Source organism: Liolophura sinensis, chromosome 8 (assembly GCF_032854445.1).
Source record: "Liolophura sinensis isolate JHLJ2023 chromosome 8, CUHK_Ljap_v2, whole genome shotgun sequence".
In the NCBI taxonomy this organism is placed as follows: domain Eukaryota; kingdom Metazoa; phylum Mollusca; class Polyplacophora; order Chitonida; family Chitonidae; genus Liolophura; species Liolophura sinensis.
The window spans coordinates 57518443-57532205 of record NC_088302.1 but is presented as its reverse complement, the minus strand read 5'-3'; the positions used below and the strand labels follow the sequence as shown (position 1 = coordinate 57532205).

Genomic DNA, 13763 nt, shown 5'->3' with positions numbered 1-13763 from the left:
CACATGGGGTGAACACTGATGTCACATGGGCAAGATGGATGGGAACGAAAAACACTGGCGATGCGAACTTATTCCCTTTGATGACTATTTTTTTCCCGCAGGTGTGCTGCCATCAATTAGCTGGCCCTCATAAACATCCAAGTACAGGTGAGGTTAGTCAATATTCCCGATCACCATGGTAACCAAGATGATGAGATTCAGTGAGTTACATGTACATATACGTACAACAGCTTATGCTATGTTGGATGTGGATCATAAGCATCTAAATGCCCAGGCTGCATGTAGGAGGCCAGCCGCGGACAGACAGGGATGTGCACAAGGCCTAACAAGTAGATTTCTATCCTTGTACAGTAAATATTCCAGACAAGAACTGGTAAAAATAGATGAATAAATCTCGACCCATCTTCCTGATACTGGAATCCAATAAAAGCTGTAGCAGTCACAGCCACAATGTGTCTAGCCTGATCCAGCTACACAGCTGTAACCCACCTATAACATCTACAGGTCACAATCCTTCATGTCCTTCATACAGCACAACACGAAGCGACACGACGATGACTTCTGACCACACACAGCATTACCCTGAAGCTTTGTGATCCTGATCCACTGAACGTGATCATGTGATTTCACATCGTGCTAAAGTCACGATCTAACAGCAAATGTTTTTCTATTATAAAGTATTTATAAGAGAGAAGACTGAAAATTCTCCATAGTAGGCCACAATGCACAGTGTCAAAACACACATCTCACTGTAAAGAGCTTATCAAACTAGAATCTATCTGAAATAATCATATTCAAAAGGAATTTAATATGCTACAAATTATTTCAATAAAAAACATAAATGCACAGATGGACTGACATTAATCTGACAGACCAAAAATATGCAACAACCATGATGCAACAAGTTTCTCAACTAAATTTGCTCCAATTAGATACCACCAAAGAACAAGTAATCACTACACTCTCTTTCTCTTTTCAAGATATGATCAAATTATAGAAACCTGAGCCACAGAACAAGTAATCACTAGATATCATCCTCTTTTCAAGAGGAGGGCACAACCAATTACATGTACTTTTATTTCTGTAAACAGGGACAGTTTTTTTTTACATACATACTGTACATGGTTTTACTTTAAAGTTAAATGCCTCTCTCTACAAAAAACAACAGTGAAATTTATGAAATGTGACTGTCAAATGGTCAGTGAAAATGTTCAAAACACTCTGAATTTTTAAACATGTCACAGGTGAATCATGGTCATTTTAGCAACAAGTCTAGATTGTTAGATGTCATTTTGTTTCAACAACTGATAATTGTTTTGTCAGCCTTCACCAATGGCCTGGTTCATACACTATGAAGCTGAATGCAAGAGCTGACAAAGCTCTACCTCTAAGGTCATTTGAATTCTACCAAGTCTGAACTCCTCAAAAGTTACAGGTTCACTAGTACAGAGAAAAAAGACAGGTTGGGGTAGGGGGAGACAGGAAAATGAAAATGCCTACATATACATTGATTCTTGAACTCCTTCAAGTATTGTTATGTAAATCTCATTCCGCTTTCCAGACACTGCGCCAAAGCCGTTTTTTTTTTAATGCAGGGTGAGAAATCACAGTGTATGGACAGTGAATCAATCAGGCTTCGGTTTCTTCCATTCTAGCACACAGTAATTTATTCTAAATCCAAGGCACATTAAGCTGTGTAAATGAAATGTAAGAGTTACACATCAAAACTACACTGTTTCCACAAAGTTACACTGTTTCTAATAAGCCAGGCTTTTTCCACACATCTACACTGTTTCCACAAAACTAAACTGTTTCCATAAAGTTACACTGTTTCCAATAAGCCAGACTATATCCACAAAACTACAGGGTTTCCACAAAGTTACACTGTTTCTAATAAACCAGACTATTTCCACACATCTACACTGTTTCCACAAAACTACACTGTTTCCATAAAGTTACACTGTTTCCAATAAGCCAGACTATTTCCACACAGCCACACTGTTTCCACAAAAGCCTACACAGAATTACATGCATTTCAAGATATGGCCATTAAAAATATATGCATAGGGCGTAACCTGATCATCCAAAAAAGAAACCTGTTGACACGAAAGTTCATTATAAGCCACCCTTCATATGGCCATACAGTACACAGATGGCCGCCAAGAGCAGATCATCCTAACCCTTACTATGGCCATATGGTAATCAGATGGCCACTAATAGCAGGTCATCCAACCCCTTCAAATGTCCATAGAGTACACAGAAGGCTGCCAAGAACAGATCATCCAACCCCTTCAAATGTCCATACAGTACACAGATGGCCACTGAGACCTAGTCATCTAAACCCTTCCTATGGTCATACAGTACACAAATGGCCACTGAGACCTAGTCATCCAAACCCTTCCTATGCTCATACAGTACACAGATCGCCACTGAGACCAGGTCATCCAAACCCTTCCTATGCTCATACAGTACACAGGTGGCCACTGAGACCTAGTCATCCAAACCCTTCAAATGTCCATACAGTACACAGATCGCCACTAAGACCTAGTCATCCAAACCCTTCCTATGCTCATACAGTACACAGGTGGCCACTGAGACATGGTCATCCAAACCCATCCTATGGTCATACAGTAAACAGGTGGCCACTGAGACATGGTCATCCAACCCCTTCAAATGTCCATACAGTATACAGATGGCCACTAAGACCTAGTTATCCAAACCCTTCCTATGCTTATACAGTACACAGGTGGCCACTGAGACCTAGTCATCCAAACCCTTCCTATAGTCATACAGTACACAGATGGCCACTGAGACCTGGTCATCCAAACCCTTCCTATGCTCATACAGTACACAGGTGGCCACTGAGACATGGTCATCCCAACCCTTTCTATGGTCATACAGTACACAGGTGGCCACAAGAACTAGTCATCCAAACCCTTCCTATGCTCATACAGTACACAGATGGGCACTGAGGCCTAGTCATCTAAACCCTTCCTATGCTCATACACTACACAGATGGCCACTGAGACATGGTCATCCCAACCCCTTCAAATGTCCATACAGTACACAGATCGCCACTAAGAACTACTCATCCAAACCCTTCCTATGGTCATACAGTACACAGATGGCCACTGAGACCTAGTCATCCAAACCCTTCCTATGGTCATACAGTACACAGGTGGCCACTGAGACATGGTCATCCTAACCCTTCCTATGGTCATACAGTACACAGATGGCCACTGAGACATGGTCATCCAAACCCTTCCTATGGTCATACAGTACACAGATGGCCACTAAGACCTAGTCATCCAAACCCTTCCTACGGTCATACAGTACACAGATGGCCACTGAGACCTGGTCATCCAAACCCTTCCTATGCTCATACAGTACACAGATGGCCACTGAGACCTAGTCATCCCAACCCTTCCTATGCTCATACAGTACACAGATGGCCACTGAGACATGGTCATCCAAACCCTTCCTATGGTCATACAGTACACAGATGGCCACTGAGACCTAGTCATCCAAACCCTTCCTATGTTCATACAGTACACAGATGGCCACTGAGACCTAGTCATCCAAACCCTTCAAATGTCCATACAGTACACAGATCGCCACTAAGACCTAGTCATCTAAACCCTTCTTATGGTCATACAGTACACAGGTGGCCACTGAGACATGGTCATCCAAACCCTTCCTATGGTCATACAGTACACTGAGACATGGTCATCTAACCCCTTCAAATGTCCATACAGTACACAGATGGCCACTAAGGCCTAGTCATCCAAACCCTTCCTATGCTCATACAGTACACAGGTGGCCACTGAGACCTAGTCATCCAAACCCTTCCTATGCTCATACAGTACACAGATGGCCACTGAGAACTAGTCATCCAAACCCTTCCTATGGTCATACAGTACACAGGTGGCCACTGAGACATGGTCATCCCAACCCTTCCTATGGTCATACAGTACACAGATCGCCACTAAGAACTAGTCATCCAAACCCTTCCTATGGTCATACAGTACACAGATGGCCACTGAGACCTAGTCATCCAAACCCTTCCTATGGTCATACAGTACACAGATGGCCACTGAGACCTGGTCATCCAAACCCTTCCTATGGTCATACAGTACACAGGTGGCCACTGAGACATGGTCATCCCAACCCTTTCTATGGTCATACAGTACACAGGTGGCCACAAGAACTAGTCATCCAAACCCTTCCTATGCTCATACAGTACACAGATGGGCACTGAGGCCTAGTCATCTAAACCCTTCCTATGCTCATACACTACACAGATGGCCACTGAGACATGGTCATCCAACCCCTTCAAATGTCCATACAGTACACAGATCGCCACTAAGAACTACTCATCCAAACCCTTCCTATGGTCATACAGTACACAGATGGCCACTGAGACCTAGTCATCCAAACCCTTCCTATGGTCATACAGTACACAGGTGGCCACTGAGACATGGTCATCCTAACCCTTCCTATGGTCATACAGTACACAGATGGCCACTGAGACCTAGTCATCCCAACCCTTCCTATGCTCATACAGTACACAGATGGCCACTGAGACATGGTCATCCAAACCCTTCCTATGGTCATACAGTACACAGATGGCCACTGAGACCTAGTCATCCAAACCCTTCCTATGTTCATACAGTACACAGATGGCCACTGAGACCTAGTCATCCAAACCCTTCAAATGTCCATACAGTACACAGATGGCCACTAAGACCTAGTCATCCAAACCCTTCCTATGGTCATACAGTACACAGGTGGCCACTGAGACATGGTCATCCAAACCCTTCCTATGGTCATACAGTACACTGAGACATGGTCATCTAACCCCTTCAAATGTCCATACAGTACACAGATGGCCACTAAGGCCTAGTCATCCAAACCCTTCCTATGCTCATACAGTACACAGGTGGCCACTGAGACCTAGTCATCCAAACCCTTCCTATGCTCATACAGTACACAGATGGCCACTGAGAACTAGTCATCCAAACCCTTCCTATGGTCATACAGTACACAGATGGCCACTGAGACCTTGTCATCCAAACCCTTCCTATGCTCATACAGTACACAGATGGCCACTGAGACCAGGTCATCCAAACCCTTCCTTTGGTCATACAGTACACAGGTGGCCACTGAGACCTAGTCATCCAAACCCTTCCTATGCTCATACAGTACACAGATGGCCACTGAGACATGGTCATCCAAACTCTTCCTACGGTCATACAGAACACAGATAGCCACTGAGACCTAGTCATCCAAACCCTTCCTATGGTCATACAGTACACAGGTGGCCACTGAGACATGGTCATCTAACCCCTTCAAATGTCCATACAGTACACAGATGGCCACTGAGACCTAGTCATCCCAACCCTTCCTATGGTCATACAGTACACAGATGGCCACTGAGACCTAGTCATCCAAACCCTTCCTATGCTCATACAGTACGCAGGTGGCCACTAAGACCTAGTCATCCAAACCCTTCCTATGGTCATACAGTCCACAGGTGGCCACTGAGAACTAGTCATCCAAACCCTTCCTATGCTCATACAGTACACAGATGGCCACCCAGATCTAGTCATCCAAACCCTTCCTATGCTCATACAGTACACAGAAGGCTGCCAAGAACAGATCATCCAACCCCTTCATATGTCCACACAGTACACAGATGGCCACTAAGACCTAGTCATCCAAACCCTTCCTATGCTCATACAGTACACAGATGGCCACTGAGACATGGTCATCCAAACCCTTCCTATGGTCATACAGTACACAGGTGGCCATTGAGACCTAGTCATCCCAACCCTTCCTATGGTCATACAGTACACAGGTGGCCACTGAGACATGGTCATCCCAACCCTTCTTATGGTCATACAGTACACAGATGGCCACTAAGACCTAGTCATCCAAACCCTTCCTATGTTCATACAGTACACAGATGGCCACTGAGACCTAGTCATCCAAACCCTTCAAATGTCCATACAGTACACAGACCGCCACTAAGACCTAGTCATCCAAACCCTTCCTATGGTCATACAGTACACAGGTGGCCACTGAGACATGGTCATCCAAACCCTTCCTATGGTCATACAGTACACTGAGACATGGTCATCTAACCCCTTCAAATGTCCATACAGTACACAGATGGCCACTAAGGCCTAGTCATCCAAACCCTTCCTATGCTCATACAGTACACAGGTGGCCACTGAGACCTAGTCATCCAAACCCTTCCTATGCTCATACAGTACACAGATGGCCACTGAGAACTAGTCATCCAAACCCTTCCTATGGTCATACAGTACACAGATGGCCACTGAGACCTTGTCATCCAAACCCTTCCTATGCTCATACAGTACACAGATGGCCACTGAGACCAGGTCATCCAAACCCTTCCTTTGGTCATACAGTACACAGGTGGCCACTGAGACCTAGTCATCCAAACCCTTCCTATGCTCATACAGTACACAGATGGCCACTGAGACATGGTCATCCAAACTCTTCCTATGGTCATACAGAACACAGATAGCCACTGAGACCTAGTCATCCCAACCCTTCCTATGGTCATACAGTACACAGGTGGCCACTGAGACATGGTCATCTAACCCCTTCAAATGTCCATACAGTACACAGATGGCCACTGAGACCTAGTCATCCCAACCCTTCCTATGGTCATACAGTACACAGATGGCCACTGAGACCTAGTCATCCAAACCCTTCCTATGCTCATACAGTACACAGGTAGCCACTAAGACCTAGTCATCCAAACCCTTCCTATGGTCATACAGTCCACAGGTGGCCACTGAGAACTACTCATCCAAACCCTTCCTATGCTCATACAGTACACAGATGGCCACCCAGATCTAGTCATCCAAACCCTTCCTATGCTCATACAGTACACAGAAGGCTGCCAAGAACAGATCATCCAACCCCTTCATATGTCCACACAGTACACAGATGGCCACTAAGACCTAGTCATCCAAACCCTTCCTATGCTCATATAGTACACAGATGGCCACTGAGACATGGTCATCCAAACCCTTCCTATGGTCATACAGTACACAGGTGGCCATTGAGACCTGGTCATCCCAACCCTTCCTATGGTCATACAGTACACAGGTGGCCACGGAGACATGGTCATCCCAACCCTTCCTATGGTCATACAGTACACAGATCGCCACTAAGAACTAGTCATCCAAACCCTTCCTATGGTCATACAGTACACAGATCGCCACTAAGAACTAGTCATCCAAACCCTTCCTATGCTCATACAGTACACAGATGGCCACTGAGACCTAGTCATCCAAACCCTTCAAATGTCCATACAGTACACAGATCGCCACTAAGACCTAGTCATCCAAACCCTTCCTATGCTCATACAGTACACAGGTGGCCACTGAGACATGGTCATCCAAACCCTTCCTATGGTCATACAGTACACAGGTGGCCACGGAGACATGGTCATCCAACCCCTTCAAATGTCCATACACTATACAGATGGCCACTAAGACCTAGTTATCCAAACCCTTCCTATGCTCATACAGTACACAGGTGGCCACTAAGACCTAGTCATCCAAACCCTTCCTATGCTCATACAGTGCACAGATGGCCACTGAGACCTGGTCATCCCAACCCTTCCTATGGTCATACAGTACACAGATGGCCACTGAGACCTAGTCATCCAAACCCTTCCTATGGTCATACAGTAGTCAGGTGGCCACTGAGACCTAGTCATCCCAACCCTTCCTATGGTCATACAGTATACAGATGGCCACTGAGACCTAGTCATCCCAACCCTTCCTATGCTCATACAGTACACAGATGGCCACTGAGACCTACTGAGACCTGGTCATCCCCACCCTTTCTATGGTCATACAGTACACAGATGGCCACTGAGACCTAGTCATCCCAACCCTTCCTATGCTCATACAGTACACAGGTGGCCACTAAGACCTAGTCATCCAAACCCTTCCTATGGTCATACAGTACACAGGTGGCCACTGAGACCTAGTCATTCAAACCCTTCCTATGGTCATACAGTACACAAGTGGCCACTGAGACCTAGTCATCCAAACCCTTCCTATGGTCATACAGTACACAGATGTCCACTGAGACCTAGTCATCCAAACCCTTCCTATGCTCATACAATACACAGATCGCCACTAAGAACTAGTCATCCAAACCCTTCCTATGGTCATACAGTACACAGGTGGCCACTGAGACATGGTCATCCAAACCCTTCCTATGGTCATACAGTACACAGATCGCCACTAAGAACTAGTCATCCAAACCCTTCCTATGGTCATACAGTACACAGATGGGCACTGAGACCTAGTCATCTAAACCCTTCCTATGCTCATACACTACACAGATGGCCACTGAGACATGGTCATCCAACCCCTTCAAATGTCCATACAGTACACAGATCGCCACTAAGAACTACTCATCCAAACCCTTCCTATGGTCATACAGTACACAGATGGCCACTGAGACCTAGTCATCCAAACCCTTCCTATGGTCATACAGTACACAGGTGGCCACTGAGACATGGTCATCCTAACCCTTCCTATGATCATACAGTACACAGGTGGCCACTGAGACATGGTCATCCCAACCCTTTCTATGGTCATACAGTACACAGATGGCCACTGAGACCTAGTCATCCAAACCCTTCCTATGGTCATACAGTACACAGGTGGCCACTAAGACCTAGTCATCCAAACCCTTCCTTTGCTCATACAGTACACAGATGGCCACTGAGACCTAGTCATCCAAACACTTCCTATGCTCATACAGTACACAGGTGGCCACTGAGACCTAGTCATCCAAACCCTTCCTATGCTCATACAGTACACAGATGGCCACTGAGACCTAGTCATCCAAACTCTTCCTATGGTCATACAGTACACAGGTGACCACAGAGACCTCGTCATCCAAACCCTTCCTATGGTCATACAGTACACAGATGGCCACTGAGACCTAGTCATCCAAACCCTTCCTATGGTCATACAGTACACAGATCGCCACTAAGAACTAGTCATCCCAACCCTTCCTACGGTCATACAGTACACAGAAGGCTGCCAAGAACAGATCATCCAACCCCATCATATGGCCATACAGTACACAGAAGGCTCCCAAGAACAGATCATCCAACCCCTTCATAATGTCCACACAGTACAAAGATGGCCGCCAACAGCAGGTCATCCAACCCCTTCATATGTCCATACAGTACACAGAAGGCTGGCAAGAGCAGGTCATCCAACCCTGTCATATGGCCATACAGTACACAGATCGCCACTAAGACCTCGTCATCCAAACCCTTCATACACAAATGGCTGCCAAGAACAGGTCATCCAACCCTGTCATATGGTCATACAGTACGCAGAAGTTCATGTTACTGTTTGAATGTACGGAACAGGTAGAGGGTCATGAAGTATCTGCTCTTCACAATTAACAATTCAAAATCAGAGAAATGGTCAATAACAAACATTGGACAGCAACATGAACATAATCTGTTCTCTAACTGAATGTACCTGAGACAGTATATTTTCCCAGATATCCAAACACCTTGTTAGGCATTTCTAGAACACAGTGCCCTGCCCTTATAAAACTGCACCCTGACGCCCTTCTTAAAAAGGTTATTGCACTCTGCTTCCTTTCTTTCTTTCCAACCAGTATTTCAAAAGATGAAACTCCGCCCGCAAGTTACAAGATGTACAAGTGTCTGCTACAATGTCCTGCAATGTGATGCTAGATATGTTGTGTCATTTTCCCTGGTTGGGGATTCAGTTCGTCGTATTGCAGAAGAAGTGCTCTACCTTGTAAAAACTGAATAATGAAGAGTTAAAACACTGCCTGAGCACGTGCGTGAAGCGTTTTACAGCAGTTCAATTTCCTTTATTTTTAGTGTCTCAAAACGAAGGCCTACAAGCAATAAGCCGGGTAGCTCAAGAAGGGCAGAAAAACGAGTCCATGACAAGGCAGCCTCAGCTAAAGGTTGGCACTTCATTGCCTCGGGACAAGTTCTGACTTTATTGAAGAATCCGACTATCATTCAGCAGTCAAAACTCCAACTGAGGAAATTCACAGCCAAACTGATGTGCCAGTGTCAACTGTACAAAAACCCAAAGTTAACAACAACTTTAAGCATTTAGTTGGGGAAAATGCCAGCCTTGTGCAGAACTTTGATTGGTTGCTTATTAAAGAGGAATTCACTGAGAATACCCAGCAAACAGCCTCAGTACTTTTCTCTAAACTCTGTGAAAAGTTTAACACTTGTGCTTCATATGGCAGCTATACATGGCCAAGTGAGAGATTTAAAATGCTTAGGAAGGGCAAGGTCAAAGAGCACCTGAAAAGTTTTCAAGTTCTGTACATAAATGCTTCACAATCCTCTCCTTCAATTAAATGTGAACTGATCTTGTTCTACCACATAGAATGAATGTTAATAGGGTAAAGCCTCAATAATTTGCAATTTATGAATTGATGTAATATGCTTAAAACTAAATGCCTTTTATTTAGAATAAAATAATTAGTCAGCATCACTTTGCAAGATTAAAGAGGAATTGCAGAAATCACACATTGTTTTCAATGAGTCAAGGGCCTGCAGCCCCCTTATCCCCAGTTAATATGGCTGTGCCCCCTTATTACACTCTGCCCCTCCAAAACCTCAGCCTTTCGGCTCTGACATCTTTTCTAGACCATAATACAACAATAATCTGCCATATCTGGAGATGGTAATCTGTGGACTAAAGGGTAAGATTCCACAATATGGCATTCAATACTGGCCCCAAATACTGAAGCCAGGTCATGTATACAAGTGTCAATCAAGGTGCATGGGATTCCCATCATTGTGATTTGCGAGAAAAGTAGTCTAATCCTCATGATAGGTGATAACGTGTCCTTTATGAGAAAAATATGAGTATGCTGAACAGAGATGACTGTCATAAATGGTGGCAGTGTGCTTTATTAGCATGATTTCAGCAATGATAGGCGGGCCGGCATTTCCAACCCTTAATTTTGATCAGGTCAAAGGTAAGCTAACAGAGTATAAGTATAGCAGAGTATAAGTACAGATGACCTATTAATTTGATACGACGGCCTGTGACCGGAATTGAACCCACATCTTGTGTGCTCTTACACGTGAAACTTATCAGGATGACAAGTACGCAAAACACTTGGGAAACCACAACCCCTGATCAACCTCCCGACATAAAGCCGCAGCCAAAACCATGACATCTTGATTTGCTGATTCCTGACACATGTACAATGCCTATACCAGGACGAATACAAAAACAAAGACATGATGGGACAGTTGTGAAGACATGACAAAAACCACGACATCGAGTCACATCTATCAGGCTCTCACAACAAAACACACTCAAGTTTCAATACCTTCATGTTCCATGTTTACGTCCTTACTATTGTCACTGACATTGTTATATATCACCACGGCCGAGGCATTATATTTTTTGGCAGCATTCTTGATTTTATCAGAGAACTGGCACTCTCCTCTCTCGATGAGCGCCACCCAGCGTTCTGACGGTATCTCGTTCTCAAAAAATGGATAGCAGCCGTAGTTGGTGACAGCTGAGTTGGGCGGTCGAGATCGCACATGTACCACAATCCCTGTCTCCGATTCCACTAGACTGTTCAGGCCATATCGCCCGTTCATTTTTTCAGATTTGGATTCTCCAGTAGTAGAATCTTTGAATGTAATATTGACAATTGCAGAGTATGACGGCTTTTCGTTTGATCGGGCGCTATCGTACATGTCACTACGGCTTCTAGCTGGTAGCAGAAGTAACACCCACAAAATACAGGCGCACCACCATCTTGGATTCAACCGCAGAATCGCCTGCATATACCAGACTGTCAAATACAACAGACTGATGTAAATCATTATTTCTTTTCCTCTGAATGATTCACACTGTTATATGTATATTCCGGTCAGGCAGAATCCGACACCCTACATCAGGAAAGGTAAAACGAAGCCAAAAGACGTGCCGATTATTTTCTCCCATCTCCTACTCTGTCCGTCGACATTGTTTGGAGCATTTACGTCACATGGATTTATGACATCGGCCGCAGTGGCGCCCTCTATAAACTTTGCCATCCGCACGTCCCCTATAGTCTCGGCTTTCAGTTAGACAATGGAAGTCTATATGTACCTCCATGGTTAGCCTAGCGTACCAGACTACACTACCGAGCATGCCGTGGTGAAATAACGGAATGTCTTTCGCTGACAAGTCCTGGTACACTAATAAATACATCTTGAAATTATGAAATCCAATATATAAATATCAAATGTAGTAAAGGGAAAATAAAAGCGATCATCATTTATAATTGTGTTGGCTGACCAGAAGCAGGCCTACGTTTAGGCCTACTTATTCAGGCTGCCAATGACTGCAGGTATAAGCCTATGTCAGCGTCCGTTTCCTTACCAAATTATCACTGAGCAATAAGGCTAAATATTCCGAATTCAATTTCCCTCGCGATCTTCTCTTTATGATCTGCAATATATCACCACAATTCGTGTTCATAGGCCTACCTCGAAGTAGCCTACCATAGGATACTTTATTTTCATGAATTCGACAATGATAAGCCCTATTCCTATATCGTCAAAACACACTTGTCTTTACGTACCGGTACAGGTACTGTTCATTCGTGGAGAAAGAAGATAAGTTAATGGCCTAATGGCTATAATCAATCTTTTCCCCTATAGGCCTAAGCCCGTATACCGTCATCGGTGTGCCTATATGTGTATATACAACCATCGATACAGTATGACGTACGTATTACAGGAACATTAATGTTGCCAAAATATAATCAAACAAAACAAAAATTAGCCATAATGCTCCCAACTCCCAACTGTTTTCTGACAATGAGTTCATCGAACGAAAACGAACTAAGTGTTTATTAACTGGCGATATTAAGATGTCAATAATATAGCGAGTCATGAATGGATGGATATGCCGGTAATAAAAAAATGTTTAGCCTTCCTGAAGTGAGAAACTGAAACCATTCGGGATTTATGTCAGGCCCCTAAAACGAAAAAGAAATAAATAAAACTCCCGTTCAGTCCGTCCGCTCAGTGATGGGTGCTGCATTGTTTCCTGGTAAGGAATGAATTCGTTATCAGATCGACGAAACTGTTGGCCTAACCCGTTATCACTCAGAGCGAGGATTTAACGGAGGGTTGTTTGGTCGGGGGTATTCATCCCCCGTTTATCTTTCTTGGAAATCTCGGCGTCGAAACATTTCAAAGGAGAGTGTTCACAAGACCAATATCCATGACAACGCACAGATACTCAAATGTTTATTATAAGACAAACTGAGTTCATATTTTAACATCCGGATATCAAATGAAATTTTAAGCTTCTAACTTTTAAAGTAAACAAATTATAGTTCCCCTATAGTTATTTTCTCCCCTATAGTTATTTCGAAAAAAATCAGTAAAATGTCAATAGTTCTGAATCTCTCTGAAAAATGAATTATGAATTCCATATGATAGCATCGAGCATCCGAGTTCCTCGCAAGGACCGTTTAGCAAAAGGTCCATATACGACTTCTTAACTTTTGTAACTTTTTCTTAGGTTTCCACTTGGGTGAAAACGTTTTAACTTAGGTGGAAACTCACGTGATGCAAGAAGCCTCGTTCTCGTCGTCGGTGTAAAACGACAACCAAGTAAACAAATAAACGAAATTATCTGCTATCTGTTGTCACACGACGTACCTGA

General features: G+C 44.1%; 1 protein-coding gene across 2 annotated transcripts in view; it reads right to left on the bottom strand.

Annotated features, from left to right (window-relative positions):
• Window positions 1–12061, bottom strand: part of LOC135472124 (RING finger protein 150-like) — a 46233-nt gene extending 34172 nt beyond the window's left edge. For both annotated transcript variants that reach the window (XR_010444498.1, XM_064751482.1), the window contains exon 1: window positions 11419–12061. Coding sequence is in view for 1 of the 2 variants with exons in the window: in XM_064751482.1 (XP_064607552.1) it covers window positions 11419–11926 (508 nt within the window). In the remaining variant the exon portion in view is untranslated. The remainder of the gene's footprint in view (window positions 1–11418) is intronic.
• Between the last annotated feature and the right edge of the window lie 1702 nt (window positions 12062–13763).